Genomic DNA, 18,344 nt, shown 5'->3' on the forward strand with positions numbered 1-18,344 from the left:
TAGACCGGCAATCATCACCGACAAAGACGAAGAAGAGCAGTAATACGTGACTTGTTATCCCCGCACTTTGGGGAACATAGCGTGGGCAGTGGGAAATCTAGACAGCCTTTCTAACCTGAAACGAGCATCCGTCTGCTCCGTAGAGGGATAGCTCTCTTGCTCGCGTCCCCCTCCTCCATGTTCGCGTAAAAGCACCTCTATCTTTCTACCGCCATCATCGTCGCAATCACCGTCGTCGTGATGGCTCCTGACGATCCAATGGCCCGTCGCATGAGTCGCCCGCGATCGATGCAGGCCTGTCTCTCTTGCAGGTCTCGCAAGGTCCGCTGCGATGTCTCGACGCGCGACCAACCCTGTACCAACTGCCATCTGGATGGAAAAAACTGTCTTGTTGTCGGGAGGGCATCGCGAATGTACCACAATGCCAAGCTCATGACGCGCTTTGAAGCTACCCTTTGTTTGTGATTGCTGCTAACCTTGTGATGCAGAAGCCAACAAGCCCGTAGGAGACAACCGGGTCGTCTCATCGCGGACACCTCATTAGAACCGTCACAGCGCGGAGATCCACGCCAAGAGGATGTGGGCGACAGCATTCATGTATCGCTGTCCACCGCAGAAACATTAACAATGAGCGCCCCCGATGATGATGCGCCGTCGATAAATCTTGAATTTCCATCCCAATTCGACATGGACATGCCCTGGTGCGAAGGGCAGCTCGAGTCTCTTCCCGCTGGGTCTACTGAAGACGGCATCAACGGTGGTGATATTGGGCACGAGTCGCACCAAACTACTGCCACACACACGGAACGCGATTTCAGCCAATCCCAATACGGCGAGCGAATAGATGCAATGCCTCTATCAGGAACCGCATCTTCAGAACCAACTTCGATTGAGAGTCACAGACAGGCTGCGAGCGACGCCGGATCAATCCACCACAGAAAGCGCCGTACCGATGGGAATCAGGGGCCGTCCACGGTACTCTATTCTCACTACCGATACCTATCCGTCGGCAACCTGCACAGCATTCCCCATCAGGATGTCAGCTATCTGGAGGCCCAGGGATGCTTACACGTGCCTACTCGCCCGACGTTGGACAACTTCGTAGAACAATACTTTGCCCAAATGCATGTCCTGCTCCCCTTGATTCATGAAGGCGAATTCTGGGACATGTATTCCGACAAAGGCGACGTGGTGCCTCTGCGAACGATATCTCTGCTGGTATTCCAGGCCATGCTGTTTGCCAGCTGTACTGTGCGTTAGACTGCGAGGCTGCATACACTCCATGGCGAACCAGATACTGACATGACCACAGTTTGTACCCCAAGAAACTATTCAGAAATTGGGCTTCTCAAGCCTTCGGACAGCGAGGACTGAATTCTATCGAAGGACAAAGGTATTTCTTTCCCTGGCAATATTGTGAGAGTGCTCATGCTAAGCCAAATGGCCTCACAGCTTCTCTACGATTTAGAAACGGAATCCGAACCACTTCCACTGGCACAAGCCGCGCTCTTAATGATGGGCTGGGTTCCACCGTCCAACACAACTCTCAATCCGTACCAAAAATGGCTGGCAATCGGCATCCAGCACGCGAGAAGCATCAACGCAGACCGTTATGCGGAAAGCTTGGAATCGGCCACCCCCCTCTCGCCGGACCAAAGCATGCACCACAATGCACTTCGTCGTCTCTGGTGGTGTTGCATTATCCTCGATCGACTCTCTCCCCTCTGTACACGTTTCCGGCTCCACATTACACACGATCGGTTCGACTTCAAGAACAGTATACCCCTGGGGATGTCGGATCTAGAAGGGGAGATGTATCGGTCAAGTATCTTCACGCCGGCAACTAAGCGACAGCACATTGCCCTGTTCTCCAAATTCCTGGAATTCATTGTGATACTTACAGACGTACTCACCTTGGTATTTCCATTTGAAGACTCTGTTATGAGCAAGTGGGAATCACAAAAGTCGGACCATGTCGTGGTTGAAAGATCCGACGCCTTATTAAAGGATTGGTATGCGCGCACCAGTGCGCAATTTCCTCCCCATGAAGATACCCAGACACAGCGCCCCGGCAAGAGAGAGAGAGACAAGTCTTTTATATTGCACACTCAGCTCATGTACATATACTATCAGTGAGTCGCCGGTCACTTCGTCTCTTACCCGTCAGAGCTAACACAGGTGTAGCACCGCCGCCATTGCCCTCTGTCATTATAAAATACTGCGTGAATCTGTCAATTTACAGCCCATCAATGAAGCAACCAACGATGCTGAACAAACCATACAGCTGGACAAACGGTGTAAAGAGTTGCAGGACAGCACCTGCAAGATGACACAATGTTTTGGCAACTTAACCCAACGTCGCCTAACTCGCTGGCTTCCAATAACCGCGTAAGTTAGCTATTGTATTCACGACAAGAAAAATTAAAGCTCACAATTTCTTTTTGGACAGAGTTGCGTGCCTTGCAACCCCTCTAGCATTGCATGTTATGACTGCAAGACTATCATGTCTGAGCAAGGAATTGACCTTTGATCCTCTCAGTGGGTCGAATTCGATTTCGGTGACGAACCAAAGTCGCTTGGACGTCTTAGTTGAGGCGATGAAGACGTTTGTGCCACAATACGATGGCGTGGAGTGGGTAAAAGAAGTAGCAAGACATGTTGCAAACCTGGCTCAAATTAATAGCCAATCGCTGTGCCAGGCCGACCGGGCATCTATCACAGACTGGAGCCAGATGTTAACGAGTCAGCCAAACACGTACTTGCGGATGACCTGGACGGTAGATGTCTGCATGAGCAAAGGGAGGCTACCGGAAGAACGTGACTTTCCAGCGTGGCTCCGCGACCAGCTGAGCCTAGCCAAGGGACCCAAACCTCAGTCGCAACGCGAACAGCCTCGGGTCTTATCCCTGGCCGAGCCGAGGACGTTTGAGCCGGTTTTGAACTACGACCCGCAGCAATCCATCGACGACCTCATCCCGTCCCTGGCAGAGTTTCTCCCCACTGCACAGGTGCCTGGAGGTGAAAATGACAGCTCAGAGTTTCTTACAGGGTCAATCAATGCTATAACACAGGGGTATTCTGGTAGCCAGATACGGGATCGCGACATGTTTGCTGACGGGGCATCGCAGCCGATAGATGTGGACGGAATGGAATGGGCCTTGTTCGGAGTCATGGAGGACTTGGTCGAAAAGTAGCCCGGCATCTACATACTAGTTAATTTACCATTACCTTGCCCCCATCTGAACTCGTAGATGGCCGTGTGAACGTGGGTGTGGCGCTGATTGCTCAAACACAATGTGCGACAAGATTCCGAGTATTCCGAGCTGCACACACCAGTTGATTCCTCCACGAGAGAAGATTGTTAGCTTCAATGCGGGGTAGTCTGATTACGGTCTGTCTGGGGTAAGTAATGGGGTAATGCGTGTCGTGCCGTCGTGCCAATGTCCCTCGGCAAGGGAGACACTTCGAGCCGTACCCTAAATGCGGAGAGGGAGATGCTCTAACCCTACAATGCCTAGCGGCCCTGCGAATGGTAGCATCTCGGCTCCTAGATTTGTGAACGGGATGACCTCTGAACGCTGGACTCCGTTATTGCAACAGCTGCCATTGGTGTTCGGAATTCCATAGCTGATACTTTATCATGGCTGTCTATGGACTGGTGAGGGGGATGCCGGCTTGTAACTAGCTTAGTCTTTGCTAGGTTATGCCGCACATTTGGGTGTTCGTTGACACTTGACGGTCTAGACTGTCGGCTTGGGGTGCGATAAATACATAAGCCATTGTCTACTCCATCTCTACGGTATCAATGAGATCCTTTTGCAGCTCATTGATTTCTAATTAACCATTATTTACTGTATTGCATAACGCCCACCACTTCTGAGATACAATGGTCGACCACGGAGAGATGGAAGCCCATACGGCCCGCCATGAGTTAGTGAAGCCGCAAGACCATGTTTCGCATGCGCTGGTATGGAACTGACGGTGGAATTCCGGTAGTACGGTCACCCAGAAGATCTCTGGGACCATCGACATGACAATCACCGGTATGTTTGTTTCGTCAATTGAAACTTCAGCGTTAGCTGTCGCTAACGTGGCCACTGTGATAGATACGACAGGAACAGCCTATGGCCTCGCATTGTACCCGGTTCCCAGCGACGACCCGAACGACCCTCTTAAAGTACTTCTTTTCCGGTCCCTGCGGCTTCGCGTACGCTGACCCGATTTCCTTCCTTAGTGGCCGAGGTGGAAGAAAAATACTGTCCTGTTTTTAGTGTGCAGCTATTCGTTCCTGTCGAACGGAGCTTTGTTCGGGACAAGTGTATACGTCAATTATCTGGCCGAACTATTCCGAAAAACACCCAGCGAAACCTCTCGCCTCGTCTCGTATCCAAACTTGCTCTTCGGTTTTGGTGAGATCCATCCAACCCAACCGGGACGACGCAACTCACAAGCTTCTCCAGGCTCTCTTATATTCGTACCGATGTACCACAAGATAGGACGGCGACCTGTCATGCTCATCTCAATTATACTGGCAAGCTTCCCCTTGACGTGAAGTTGCGCTTCCGATCACGGGCTGACAGGGCTGATTTAGTACTGTGGTGGCCTTCTTGGCTGTGCTCTGTCCAATTCATACGATGTCCTTCTCGGATTCCGGATGCTGCATGCGTTTGCTTCCTCCGTTTGTGAAGCTCTCCCTGCTCAGGTTGTGGCAGATGTTTTCTTCCTGCATGAACGTGGTAGTGCGCTGGGATGGTATACATGTAAGCGTTCTCATCGGGGCAGATTCCCTTAGACCCTCAAACGAGTTGTGGTGTTGACTTCTTGACTGCGCAGTTGCCCTCGCCACAGGTAGTCTGAGCGCCGTTGCTGCAAGTTACATGCTCGCTGGAGGCCTTTCTTACACCCTCTTCTTCTGGGTTGAGTTTGCTTTCGGATGCGTCTTATTCATAGCGACCTTTTTCTTCTTGGAGGAGTCTATGTACCTCAACAGGATGAAGGATGATATCGCCGAAAGTACAGTTGAAGGTGTGATCAATTCGGAAAAGGATACTCAGCAGGCTTCGGAACAAATCGAAGACACGACGAATCTCCCTCGACGACGCAAGACATACGCGCAGCAACTCAAGGTCATCGACCAAATCGACCATCAGTCTCCGGTTTTCATGATGATGGTAATGTCCTGTCCAACACCAGCCAGGAAGGAGATCTTGAAGCAACTGCTAATACATGCAATTCTCAAGATCCGCTCGTTCACATACTTCGCTGTTCCACCAGTATTCTGGGTTTGCACCACATATGGTATACACACATTGGCCACTGTTGAAGCTTGGTTGTTAATTCAATGATTTAGGCATGGTCATCGGCCTTGGAGCTCTCGCCTTCACATCGACGTTTCCAGCCATCGTCGCCGCCCCACCGTATTCATGGTCGATTGTAAGAGCGTCTTGATAGACACCAACACTTATGCCATTCAACCACAGAGCCCAACCTAACCACTTCATATAGGAAAATACGGGACTGGTGTCGATCGCTGCGTTTGTGGGCTATTTTGCAGCCGCTATACCTTTCAGTACACTTCCAGACCGATTTGCCGCTAGGCTATCAAGAAGGAACGGAAATATCCACGAGGCCGAACATCGCCTTTGGTGTCTTGCTGTGGTTCTCCTAGTAGCTCCGGCATCTCTCATCCTATACGGGTACTCGGCTGAGAAACAACTCCACTGGATCGGTCTCATTTTTGCTGTGGGACTCTTTCAATTTGGTATGTCCTTGCGGATGTGTTTTTACGTGGATCGTTGATGGATCATACTGACCAACCTTCTTTCCACCGCAGGAAACTTCTTTTACCTGACCTACACCCTTGCATACGCCATGGATTCGTACGAAGCCAATGTGCCGGAGATGTTGATCGCTATGAACATTGGAAAGCAGGCCATCTCCTTTGGGTTTGGGTTCGCAGTCCTTGACTGGATCTCAGAGCACGGGTACATCACCATGTTTGCGGGCGTCTTTTGTGGTGCGACATTGGCGAACAACATGGCCGTGTTCGTCTTTCTCTACTTTGGCAAGTCCATGAGAAGATGGTTCGGGCAAACGGGCCTTGCAAAGATGCACAAGAAGAGTCTCCATTGAGCTAATAATGCACGATGTCCTTGTTTGTGTTGGCAGACATGACCACCACCACAATACAATTATTTTAATTGACAGATAGAGGTTGACAATGTCTCGTAATTTTTGATCAGACGTAATACAGTCCAATTGAAAAGATCATCTCGTCCTACACCGGCAATTCCCATACAGCGAAGTCGTGAAGTGAACGGGAACAGTTGGATATTAAGAATTTCTCAGCCCTGAGTGACTCCAATATTCGTATTTCACCCTTCCCCAAGCTAATTAAGGAGAGCCGACGAGGTGCCATCTTTTCTACGGGGTCTAGTAACATGTAAACATCAGAGCATGGTAGTAATTTAATTTAGGTGGGATAATAGACTCGGGATTCGCCCTCAACACATGACCAAGAGAAATGGAGAGATTTACAATCCAATTTCGACTAATTTTCTTGAAGTTTGACCATTGACAACCTGCTTCAATCATTCACTATGACTTGTATAATTGTAATTGTACCCGAGTCACCCGCTCTTGGAATTTTCCAACGCCATAACAAGCATGGTTGACACTTTATCTCGGAGTCCCTCCTGCAACCATCCCGGCATACCACGAATCAGGGAAGTCCAATTCAACGACTCTGGAACACACATCTGGGATCCATATCCAGAATACAGGGCATCAACAACTCTAGTTGCGACATCCTCAGCAGACACTGTAGGGTCATTGAATGTACGCTGTTCAATCAATCTGGTGATCATGGGTGTTCTAACCCAGGTTGGGTGCACGACGCTGCTCACCGTCAATCATGGGCATATAACACTTGGTGGGAAGGCTACTTACCTCGTTCGGACCTTGGAAGACTTGTAAATATGTCTCAGTTCTTGCGTCAAGCCTTCGTGGAATGAGAGAACCGCGGACTTGCTGCAGGCGTAGTCGACGTTGCAGGCTTGAGTGGCAAAGGAGGCCATACTCGCGATATTTACTATGTGGCCATGATTGTTGCGCACCATACTGGGCAAGAATTCCTGTACCAGCAAAAATGGTGCCACGAGGTTGACGTCAAACAACTTGCGAAGCTTTTCCTCCGTTACGTCAAGTATCGTGGCGGCATTTCCGATTCCTGCGTTGTTGATAAGAACCGTGGGGTCGCCGTGTTCGGTTCGGATAGCTTTTGCGACTGATGCAATGGCGGAGGAATCGGTAATGTCAACCTTGTAGAAGACGATGTTTGATTCTGGAAAAGTGCACCCATTCAATTGTTGCTCAGAAGATTCATTGTTTTGTGTGACGTACTCAAATTTCTCTTTGGCTCGTTCACGTCCAGGATGATGACTTTGGTCTGCTTCTGAGCAAGCTTCTCGACCATACATTCGCCAATTCCACTGCTTCCGCCAGTGATGATGACAACTTCTTTTGTCCAGTCCCACGTCGTATCTGTGACATAGTTGTTCACCTTTCGTCGCGAAAACCACCTGTTCAAGCGAGGGAGGATACCCAGCGCAAGGAGTGCGACAATGGTAGCCCGGACTTTGGGGAGCTTGGCCACAGCCGCTAAATTCGTCAACGAGTGCTCGTCAAACTTCATGAGAGAAGCCATGTTATATGATGGCTGAAAGAATTTGAGAGGTGGAATTGGAAAGGATTGAAGACCACCGATGAGGTATGCGAAATGCGAGATTGTCATTTTCGTGAGAGTCAGCTAGAAATAGGATCAGAGAATGATTATCAATTAATAAAAATAAAGCCGGAATTCATTTGTTGGTTCTGTCCCCAAACCTCCACGCACCGTCCCCGCACTTGTTGTAGACAGACAGGGGGCTCATTAGCGTTGGCCTCCTGACCCGAGGCCTCGTTGACACCGAGGAGTGAGTGAATTGTTCCAGTGAGTCGCGTATTATGCAAAGCTGGAATGGCCCTCGGAAACCAGACTGCCAGGGGAAATACCGTAGTGGAAAAGAAATCGGTTTGTGGCGGTGAGAGGATCAAGCGGCTTCATTCGCCCCTCGGAGCATCCGGATGATGCTAGTGTCATGATCTGTATCTGAGGATGCCTCGTGCCGGTAACTTGCTCACCTTAAGGGAGCAGACAGAAGTCAGATTAGTATCTGAGGATGTTCTAAATGTTTCATGATATATATAGCCTCCCCGGTTCGAGACGGGGATGTTGAATCAACCAGTCATTCCTTCTTGTTCTTGATTCCCTACTCCTCCCTTACTGAGCACCAACTTCCCAAAAATGACTTCCACCCGGGACTTTGACATTCCTACCTACGATGGAATCAAACTACGAGGGACCCTGTACTGCGTAGGGCAACAGATGCCTTGCATTATAATGTCTAGTGGCGTGAGTCGGCCCAACGGAGACGAGCTTACTTCGTGGCCGTTCGTATGCTAACAAACCCATTCCGTCGCTAGTGGTCGGGTCTTCGCACCCATTTCATTCCCGATTTTGCAGCCCGATTCAACGCTGCTGGATATGGCGTCCTGGCATATGACAACAGAGGTTGGGGCGAGAGCGAGGGCACGCCTCGTGAGGAAGTCGATCCATGGCTGCAGACTCGCGACTATTTCGACGCCTTCAACTTTGCCACAGTTCAGCCCGAAATTGATGCCACCAAGATAGTTTACTGGGGGTCTAGCATGTCTGGTGGAAACGCCGTTTGCGCCGCCGCCATCAACAAGAAGATTGCGGCTGTCATCCTCCAGGTCCCGTTCGTCTCCGGCGAGGCAATCAGCCGCGGCCCTGGCATGGATACCAGCATGTTCGTGCTGGAACGCGGCAAGGCCGTAGCCGAGGGCGCTGCGTCAAAGATCGACAACTTCCCCAGCTCAATGGAGGAGCTCATGGCTGGTACATCCAAAGCCGTGCTCAGGGATCCCGAGGCCATAGCCTTCATGGACGAAATGAAGAGGCGCGGTATGGACTGGTCCAAAACTTGCACTGTGCAGAGCCTGACGAACGCTGTGCTCCACGAGCCGATAGCGTACATCCACCGGATTTCGCCCACGCCCATGTTGATGATTGCCTCGAATAGCGACGTCACCACACAAACTCATTTGCAACTCCAGATGTACGAAAAGGCATTAGAGCCAAAGACACTAAAGATTCTCAAGGGCGTGGGGCATTTCAGCCCGTACTACGGCGAGACATTCGAGATCAATATTAAAGCCCAGCTTGACTTTCTCAAGGAGACTGTGGGATGATATGAGACGTCGGGAAATCTCTAGCTGAAATGGGTAGAAAAATAGAGCCGCCTTTGCCATGAACCTTCATGTCATCCAAGTAAAATTATATAACGATGATAACTTGAAGCCGATGTGGCTAGCTAAAAAAGTACTAAACAATGTTTTGCATTCCTAATTTTATTTGACAAGCTTCGTTATGCGATGCAAGTTCCTTGTCGGTGTTTGAAGTCAGTTTAGAATGGGAAATAGAAGTTCCGAATAACGTATGCAATCGGTCTATTGTACTTCTAATAGCACCAGACGCCGCTGACTACTCTCTCAATTCGCCCAAACACTTTGGCGTGACGGCTCCTAATTACAGAAGAGCCTGTAACTTCTTCTGCCTTTCTTGGCCTTTCAAGACACGTCTCAAAATCTTCCCACAGGGGCTCTTCGGGATCTGCGCGACGAATTCAATGCTACTCTGCAACTACTTGTACCTCGCCTTGTGCCCTGTGAATGGGCTACGAGATTGCACCAAGGGTTCCGAGCAGTTCCGCACATCACATTCGCAGCGGTCGGAAAACTCCCGTAGCCAAAGCCGGAGTTAGACGGCAATTTTGGTCTACTGGACCGCGGCTTGCCCCCTTGAGCTAAGCGGCCTCGGGGGAGTGGCCTGATATGCCCACGTCGATGAAACCCCGCGTTGAGGATCAGCCTCGATGAAGCTACTGCATAGATGTTGCGGGGTAGATGCAGGCTCGCTAATCAATGAGTAATGATGTGGGATCCGTCGAGCTAAACCAACGCGGAGACGGGTTGATGGGTAGACTGCAACATACGATTTCTAATTGGTGAACCGTTTCGAGCATGCGTCTGCGTTGGCAGCGTGCCGTTATCGCTCCTCTTCCTCGGCATCCCACTCGGAATTATTACTCCGTAGTCGACTCCCAGAATGTGTCTTAAGAGGGGCAAAGCTGCAGAATTGAACTCAGTGCTGTCACTCTCTATCTTTCAAACAAAGGGATTCATTCAACACTGATCGTACTACGACATACATACTAGAGCACCGCGTTAGAAGTCCAAGACGAAGCCATGGGTGACGCAATCAACGAAACGAGCGAGAACGTTCACGAGTTCACCCTCAAAGACAGCCCAGCCGAAAATCAGCGGCGCCTACGGGTCGTTGTCATTGGTGCTGGGTTCTCGGGTATCTGCACTGCGATTCGGTGAGCAAAGAGTCCAGGCCGGATTTTGCTGCTGCAGAGTGTGAATATTGACACGACAATCACAGAATCAGTCAGAGGCTGAGAAATATCGACCTTGCCGTCTACGAGGCGAACCCAGAACCAGCAGGAGTTTGGTAAGTCGTGACAACATTGTTAATATTAATAATCTAATCATGAGAAGGTGGTTGAACCGCTACCCCGGCCTTGCCTGTGATATTCCCTGTGAGTATCCCAATATAGTGACGATGAGATGTGAAGAAGGCATCAGGACCTAATACATCTTCCGCGCCTTCAGCATACAGCTATCAGTTTAGTTTCGCGCCAAACCCGTACTGGTCTTCGCTATACGCACCGGGTCCAGAGATCCGGGCCTACATGCAAGATGTTGCGGAGCGGTTCGGGGCTACGCGACACATCAAGACGTCTCACAAGGTGACATCCGGTACCTGGGATGGTGAGAAAAAATTATGGTAAGCGGTGACATCCTCACTCAACAGCTGAGAGAGAGGTCGACTAACCAGCCAAGGAAACTCGTGGTACTCAATTTGGAAACCGGCAAGACATTCGAGGACACTGCAAACATCCTTATATCTGCCAAAGGTGGCCTGAACCAGATCTCCTGGCCCAAGATCAAGGGTTTGAAGAGTTTTAGCGGAAAGCTCATGCATTCCGGTGCATGGGATGAGGAGTTAGTATCGCCATATCGCTGCAAGAGTAACAGGTCTAACCACGGAGCAGCTTTGATCTACGTAACAAACGCGTTGGTATTATCGGTAATGGATCTAGTGCGATCCAGATCGTTCCAGCCATCCAGCCACTCGAAGGACTGAAACTATCGTGCTTTGCGCGCTCTCCTACTTGGATTGCCTCGTCTTTCGGTGACAGGGTGATGGTAAAATTGGGAATGGACCCCAAAAACTCCAAATGTTTGTGAATTGTCACCTTTCCCAACACCAAATAAAGTAAGCTAAGCATGAAACATAGTCACACGGCGCCATCAGGAGTACATGGCTAGGTTTCCGGAAAGATACCAAGAAATCAGAAAGATGATTGAAGACGACGGCGCCACAATTTACCCCATCACTCTTCAAGGTACGGAGGAGCAAATCGGTGCCAAGGCCGCCTTCGAAGCCGGGATGCGCCAACGTCTCGAAGGCCGAGAGGATCTCATAGAGCCTATGATCCCTAAATTCGCAGCTGGATGCCGCCGTCTCACACCCGGACCGGGATATCTGGAGGCCTTGAAACAGGAAAATGTGGCTTTCATCACCACGCCGATTCAAGAAGTCACACCCGAAGGCATCAAACTCACTGCTGGAGATGAAGTCAAACTAGACGTTCTGATATGCGCAACGGGCTACGATCTCGAGGCACCTCCAACATTCGAACTTGTGGGCCGCAACGGCACGACACTGGCAAACAAGTGGAAACCACATTTTGAGTCGTATATTTCCATGGCTGTTGATGAATTCCCGAATTTCTTTATTATCGGGGGACCCAACAGCAGCCTTGGGTCTGGTAGCCTGACCAGCGTGTTCGAAGCGCAGGCCAACTACGCCGTCAAGGTGATCCGCAAGATGCAGAAAGAAGACTACAGCACCATTGAACCCAAGAAGGAGAGGGTGAATGACTTCAGCCAGTATATCGATGAGTATTTCAAGGGTACGGTGTATACTGATGAGTGCTCGTCATGGTACCGGGCGGGTAAATTGGGAACGCGCATCGTCGCACTTTGGCCCGGCTCATCAGCACATTGCCTCGAGATTTTGAGGTCGCCGCGTTGGGAAGACTTCAACTACGAGAGTGCTGACAAGACGGGTAACCACCTCCGCTGGATGGGCAATGGGTGGAGCATGACCCTTACTGAGGGAGACCCTTCGTGGTTTCTGGATGAGGATGTTGTGGACGTGCCTGATGAGGGGGAGCCGGAGAACAGCAAGTTCTATAAGAACCGACCATTCTCACATTAATGGCATAAAAATTTCAGTGGTCCTTTGCTACTTATATAGAAAGCTAGTTGATGCGATTATGTTAAATCCATGTAGCTGGGTCTCTATCGCGATATTATGTTCGCCCGATAACCGTTTGAGTTTTCCGGCTTTACCGAATAGAACCTCGAACAAAGATTGCTTCACATATTGGCTACTGACGATGATCTCAACTGGTTGTTGATCGTGATTTTCACGACCGTGCATCTCCCTTGATGAAGTATATTCAATCTAGCTAAGTGGGTGCTCGGGATCTCTTCGAGTAGTAATACCGACCATACATCAAAAACTATCAATGGAATCAAGGTAGAAGTCAATAAAACTGTAATACGTCTCAGCCGTAGGGAAGTCAAGTGGCTTCGGAGGGGTCAGAGTAAGTTGCAGGTCAGGCTTCAAAGGAATTCCGGCCGCCATAATATCGACGTTGTGGTCATATAGTTCCGGGTATTTGCCAAACAACGATGGTTCAACCTTGTAAAAAGATGGACCTCGATCCATGTTGAGATACCGGAAAGCAGCGCGAGCATATTTTCCCACAGTAAACAGGGATGCAGCATCTGGTGCCGGAAGGGTCTTGTCCAGGTCGTTTTCAATCTCATCCAGCGAGGACATTCCTGAAACTAAATCGGTGACGCGGACGTAGACGTCCAAGGCTGGAGCTCCCTGTATTAGGTCGGACATCTTGGCCTCGACCACATAGCTGTTGACAACGTCGCAAAATATTTGGTCAATTTGCGGATTGGCGGCATGAAGTTGAATAAGGCGATCTCGTACAGAGGGGAATGCGATCCAATCGATTGCTCGGGGGTGTTGGTTAGTTGCCTGGATGTCTGTTGGTCGAAATCTCTCGTGGAGCCTTCCAAAGGTACTCAATGACGGGTAGATTTGCCAAGCTGTGAGATCAATAGTGTGGAAGTATCGTGTTTTAGCATACCAATCCATCATGTGGGGTCGTGCCATGCTATTGAACATTGACAGGGCCATCAGGATTGGCTGATACAGGCTAAACAGGGGTTAGAAACACTCACTGAGAGTTTTAGATCCTTGAGTTACCTTCGCGCTAGGCTTTGAGGACTTGTTATCAATCCTGTTCTGTTGAGTTTGTCCTTTAGAAATAGCTGAAGGACATTGATGTGATCGGAAAACGGGGAATTTGAAGGTGCCCATCGTTTCCCAAGAATAGCCATAGACTTTTCCGATGAACTGATGGCATTCATATAAGATTGGGGACCCATTTGGTACCCGAAATCCCATATCTTCGGAATCTGCTCGTATAAAGGACCAGCTTCGACAATGCCCAAATTCGGCCCATTGTGGAGCTCAATGTCTTCTATTACAGACATCAGAGTCAACTCGAGTACAGGTTCAAGACGGCGTTTACTCACGAAGTGATACGGTCAGAGGCGCAGGAGATTTGTTTACACCGGCGCCATTATCCAACGGTTCCGGTGCGAATGTTTCATCGGCAGTCAGCCAGCAGCTGGGACTTGAAAAGCTGACCGGCGTCTCAAAGGAAGATTCTTGTGGCTCAGGGGCGTCCTTCTCACTCTCCTTGCTCATGGAGGCAGCTTCATCCAGAGTCTTCGATACAGACTCCGACATGGTCTGAACGGTAGCTAACAGTCTCGACATTTTATTCTGTACGTCGACGAGCTGCGCACGCAGAACGCTGTTCTCGCGTTGGAGAGCTTCAATTCGCTCATTGTCTGGCTTTTGATTAGCATCGACGAGACTCCGTAGCTCCCTGATGGACTCTGCTTGTCGACGCCGGAACGCTTGTTGAGATAAGCGATTGCGTAGTTTCCTGGAGTCCTGGTGAGATTGTCTGCATCGGAAGAGAAGTGAACCGATAGGGACGTACTTTCTTTCTTGTGAGTCGTTAGGGTAGGCGCATTGGTCCATATTGTGGGGAGTCGAAGTGTCGAGGTTCATTTTGTAAGATCGCCACCTCGTGCTTCGGATTGATGAAGCCGACTCTCGTCAAAGAATTTACGCACTAGACGTACGGAGGAAACTTCGGATAATCTGATTTTCCGGTCGAAAGGAAAATACCGGTACGGAAGGTGTCACGCTTATCAAGCGCAGAATGAGAAATATGGAGTTCAACCACCACGAACTCAAATCCGCGCATATGATTCGTCCAAAGCGAGAGTTACTTGGACAATTCGGACCTGTCTAGCGGGAACGCTGAAGGGAGATCGTAGTATGAATCATACAGGTAGAGGTAATTCACACCGAACCGCTATTCGGCCAGACTACAGCATATCGGTAGTGGCTTGTCATGTGTTCGTTTAATCGTTTGATACCCCAGCACAGTAGTACTGCTCCTGGGCGGGTTAGCGTCAAGCCCGCCTACAATTGGTCATCTGTTCCTCGGTTCAGGCGTCATCCCGATATTCCGCGACGAGTGATGTAATTATTTTACCAGGGGGCCTCAAAAGCGGTCCCAGTAGTATTGGGAATTGCGACAGTAGACCAACAGTCGCCCGACATTGTACGGCCAGTATGACATGATTGAATTGACTGATGCAGGCAAATACACTACAGCAGACAGTAGCCGACATTTCGCGGCCAGCTTCTTGACTTCGCCCAGTAGAACGAATGCGACGGCTCCAATTGTGAGAAAATAGAAGAATGAGAAAAGTACCGTCAAAGCAGATTAAGCCCATGTCGCTCCATCTGCCGAATAACGTCCAATATTCCCATAAGCAGAATAATGGCTGTACACCCAATCCTGGCAATGAGGAAAATAGGTCCTCAACCAAACCAGTTGACAAAAAACCAGGAGCAAATGTTGACTGCTACGAGCTTGGTTTCTTCCGCTATCGCACGCTCGATGCCAATCAACTTCTCCGCTGCCTCAGCTTCAGACCCGTACAGGGACTTGAGAACTTGCCTTGCTTCTGTGAATTTTCTCAAGCGTACGAGAAACCATCGTGACTCCGGAGACAGAAAGCCCCCAACTAAAGTTAAGGTAATTATCCCAGCACAACACCGGAATCTCGCAAACCTCCACCAGCCTATAAGAGTAAACTGTTGCAATGCACCCCGTATTGTTGATGTTAAGTCCACAACCCAATTAATACTTGGAGGTAACTTTTTCTCATCTAAGATACCTAGGCAGTTTGGTACATTTAAAGTAAGTCACCTTAAGGGTATCTCGTTTTCGCCTTCTATAAGGCAGCTTAGAGTAAGGAGTGTGGCAGGCTTATTAAAACTGCTACTGCCGCAGGAATGTGGGTACGGCGCCTCAGATGACACATTCCTGTACGCATTCCTGACGGCTCTGCCTCCTACAAATAGAGCACAGAGCAGTACATAAGGCTATCTACTTCCGGGGTCTCACAGATCTCGGTAACACACAATACACACTCTCTTTGTTGCATCTTAAATTGTATCCCTGCAAGCCTGCCGTAACAGCTACCTTCACGAGGCAAAAATCTGGAAAAATCTAGGCCCTGATTTAAGTGTCTCAGTTGACCAATTTCCCCCTAGTGGGTGAATATTGGTGGCGCAGCGCCTGTAGCTACAAGCGGCAAGGCTGGCTTAGCAGGCAGAAACGTGCAAATTCAAGCCCTGATTCGTTCGATGCTCCTAGCTACAGCCCGCTCTTCAATAATGTGTCTTAGTTGACCAATTACCTTGTAATGTGTGAATATTGGGAGGCGCAGCGCCCGTGGCGATGAGGTGGCAGCGCAAGCTGAGCTGTACAATTAATTAGCTTCTCTCAACAATTATCTACCTATATGGTCTAGAACTATTTGGCATAGTCGACTCGTCATCACAGCGCGGTCTCCTCAATATTAAACCCCCCTCCTCGCCAAGTATCGCACTTGTTACCCATGTCGCTCTAGGGCGCAACTCCCAACCTTCAGTTGAATCCACAGTCCAGCATCTTCATAATGGCCGAAGGCGAATCACAGCACCACATGAAGGAGGAGGCCAAGTGGAAACCATGGTGGTTCTTCAGAAGAGCACGACGCGATCCTTCAGCACCGCTCTCTTACCTGCCTAATCCGCAGGCCTCGTATGGTCAAATAAGCCACCATCCGCCAGGCTTTTCCCAGCGAGATCCTTCTTCTTGGGTGGAGCCGCCTCTGGTCTCTGCGTTCGAATTCACCGGATCGCCGTTCCCAGTGAGCGGTCAGTATAATGGCAATGATGATCCTACATACAATCAACATCCTGCCCAATCACAATTGGGTCCCCCGCCAATACGCAATCCTGTCGAGCTTGGTTCACTGCCACTCGAGGACATACCCGAGATACAAAAGGTCAGCACACAAGGGACATCCTCCAAAGCAGCAAGTACTGCCCCATCGCGTCGAAATAAGCCGTCCGCTTCAGTCCCCAAATCAGGCTCCTCAAACTTCTCCACGGTTGGCTCATCCACTGGCGCGACTATCGTGCCTGTTCAAACTCCGAAGCAGGCGACCGAATCAACTGACAAGAAGAAAATTACACCTACCATTTCCAAGGGAGAGCCATCACCCAGACTTGCCTTGGACCCTGCCATATTCGAACGAATAGAGCAGATTACCCCGACCACGAAGCCAGGAACAAACGAGAGTTCCAATCATAGTACTGGGGCGCTTCCGTCCGGAAACTCCGGGAGCCTAGTGCCTCCAGTGTCAAACATCCCTATGAACTCGCCTAACGCGTTAAAGTACCTGCATGATCAATGGACCGAGCATCCTAGATTAGAGCCTAAGGACGACTTGGAAGGTGACGAATCCCCATCTATTACTGCCAATGACGCCGGCTTCTACGACATAAGCAAGCCGACCTGCTCGTTGAACCTCGTATGCTACAGATCTGGGGCAAACGGTTGCGACTTGCAGCAGGTTCAGTGTATTCTGCGGTCAAAGTTTCCCAGCGATGACGAGTTCCAGAGCGCGATAGCGGCCAATCCACACCTGATCCATACCGATGCTCAGTTCTTCGACGAGATTCAGAGGCTCTTTGCAACGGAAATGAGTGGCTTCTTTCGTAGCTACTTCTCGCTCAAGTCCTTGCAAGCGTTTCGCGTTCTTGCCGTGAGTCACCACCCCTTGCGAGTTCTTTTCAAAGTCACCAACTAAACTTGAATATCCGTAGTACACGCCCACGACGAGGCCCGTAGTGGTGCCACTTGATGACTTTGTCCTCCAAGAGATGATGTACGCATATCGAAACCCGAGCAAGCTTAAAAGCAAAGATGAGTGGGTGAAATGGGTCTTTAGACTGCGCCGTAAGGACAAGCGGCACGCCATCGAGTTTGTCGAAGGCTGGAATACAACCCGAATCGCCGTTGCGGGGACAGTTCCTTGGCTCAGCTCATGTCTAGTCGGTGTCATATGGGCAGTCATTGGAGGAGACATCCAGACGGCGTTTACTGTTGCCAGTTTCATTCTAACTTCTTCGTCCAGTAAGTCATCTCTCGACTCACTCCTCTTAAGCCTGACACCAAAGGCTAATTTCTTAACAGTCATCTTGGCGCTTTTGGCTATTATCAGTAGTATTGAGTCGGCGGGGAGAACAGTCACGTAGGTTGTCAGAACCATGATGTACCTGCACAAATTTATACACAAAAAAATATTTTTTGACCTTTCGTATGTCTATGAGACCTACAACCTCCCATATTTAAGTAGGCCGCTATAACATGAAATCCAGTACAGGGGATCATCTCAAAGTTTTCTGCCAATCTCGAACCACGAGAAACGCGTGATTCATGCCATAATCCGTCCATTATTTTCGGAGGGATGTCCTTCACGGCATGGTCGATGGCATATCTAGATACGTGAGTCCCAACCTCATAATGACCGCTATCTCCTGGTCGCTGAAGTAATTGTGGTGCTGGAATGTTTCCCGCATT

General features: G+C 49.7%; 7 protein-coding genes across 7 annotated transcripts; 5 read left to right on the forward strand and 2 right to left on the reverse strand.

Annotated features, from left to right (window-relative positions):
• Positions 1 to 242: 242 nt before the first annotated feature.
• BGZ61DRAFT_431631 (uncharacterized protein) lies at positions 243 to 3,194 on the forward strand (the record flags this gene model as incomplete). Its single annotated transcript, XM_046243856.1, has 5 exons — positions 243 to 413; positions 819 to 1,251; positions 1,387 to 2,132; positions 2,179 to 2,388; positions 2,450 to 3,194. Exons 1-5 carry the CDS (start codon positions 259 to 261, stop codon positions 3,192 to 3,194), a joined length of 2,289 nt encoding a protein of 762 aa, XP_046097180.1. The 5' UTR covers positions 243 to 258.
• An 836-nt stretch (positions 3,195 to 4,030) lies between these two features.
• Positions 4,031 to 6,132, forward strand: BGZ61DRAFT_499058 (major facilitator superfamily domain-containing protein; the record flags this gene model as incomplete). The annotated part of the gene is made up of 9 exons (XM_046251357.1): positions 4,031 to 4,043; positions 4,107 to 4,177; positions 4,235 to 4,409; positions 4,461 to 4,531; positions 4,592 to 4,752; positions 4,874 to 5,171; positions 5,241 to 5,282; positions 5,506 to 5,761; positions 5,834 to 6,132. 9 exons carry the CDS (start codon positions 4,031 to 4,033, stop codon positions 6,130 to 6,132), a joined length of 1,386 nt encoding a protein of 461 aa, XP_046097181.1.
• Positions 6,133 to 6,629: 497 nt separating this feature from the next.
• On the reverse strand, positions 6,630 to 7,705 carry BGZ61DRAFT_366867 (uncharacterized protein; the record flags this gene model as incomplete). The annotated part of the gene is made up of 3 exons (XM_046241728.1): positions 6,630 to 6,897; positions 6,949 to 7,342; positions 7,402 to 7,705. The coding sequence occupies 3 exons, from the start codon at positions 7,703 to 7,705 to the stop codon at positions 6,630 to 6,632; spliced, it is 966 nt and encodes a 321-aa protein (XP_046097182.1).
• A 639-nt stretch (positions 7,706 to 8,344) lies between these two features.
• BGZ61DRAFT_367097 (Alpha/Beta hydrolase protein) lies at positions 8,345 to 9,312 on the forward strand (the record flags this gene model as incomplete). The annotated part of the gene is made up of 2 exons (XM_046241748.1): positions 8,345 to 8,452; positions 8,524 to 9,312. 2 exons carry the CDS (start codon positions 8,345 to 8,347, stop codon positions 9,310 to 9,312), a joined length of 897 nt encoding a protein of 298 aa, XP_046097183.1.
• A 1,056-nt stretch (positions 9,313 to 10,368) lies between these two features.
• On the forward strand, positions 10,369 to 12,472 carry BGZ61DRAFT_367206 (uncharacterized protein; the record flags this gene model as incomplete). Its single annotated transcript, XM_046241758.1, has 7 exons — positions 10,369 to 10,502; positions 10,568 to 10,636; positions 10,684 to 10,724; positions 10,798 to 10,972; positions 11,029 to 11,190; positions 11,241 to 11,428; positions 11,595 to 12,472. The coding sequence occupies 7 exons, from the start codon at positions 10,369 to 10,371 to the stop codon at positions 12,470 to 12,472; spliced, it is 1,647 nt and encodes a 548-aa protein (XP_046097184.1).
• Positions 12,473 to 12,668: 196 nt separating this feature from the next.
• Positions 12,669 to 14,448, reverse strand: BGZ61DRAFT_462505 (uncharacterized protein). Its single transcript, XM_046247305.1, has 4 exons — positions 14,352 to 14,448; positions 13,876 to 14,294; positions 13,544 to 13,820; positions 12,669 to 13,493 (listed from the first exon to the last, which is right to left on the reverse strand). Exons 1-4 carry the CDS (start codon positions 14,420 to 14,422, stop codon positions 12,773 to 12,775), a joined length of 1,488 nt encoding a protein of 495 aa, XP_046097185.1. The 5' UTR covers positions 14,423 to 14,448; the 3' UTR covers positions 12,669 to 12,772.
• A 1,810-nt stretch (positions 14,449 to 16,258) lies between these two features.
• Positions 16,259 to 18,142, forward strand: BGZ61DRAFT_141489 (uncharacterized protein). Its single transcript, XM_046237282.1, has 3 exons — positions 16,259 to 17,526; positions 17,588 to 17,897; positions 17,958 to 18,142. The coding sequence occupies exons 1-3, from the start codon at positions 16,393 to 16,395 to the stop codon at positions 18,017 to 18,019; spliced, it is 1,506 nt and encodes a 501-aa protein (XP_046097186.1). The 5' UTR covers positions 16,259 to 16,392; the 3' UTR covers positions 18,020 to 18,142.
• Positions 18,143 to 18,344: the final 202 nt, after the last annotated feature.

The sequence above is a fragment of the Ilyonectria robusta genome (assembly GCF_021365365.1).
Source record: "Ilyonectria robusta strain PMI_751 chromosome Unknown BGZ61scaffold_31, whole genome shotgun sequence".
Taxonomy (NCBI): domain Eukaryota; kingdom Fungi; phylum Ascomycota; class Sordariomycetes; order Hypocreales; family Nectriaceae; genus Ilyonectria; species Ilyonectria robusta.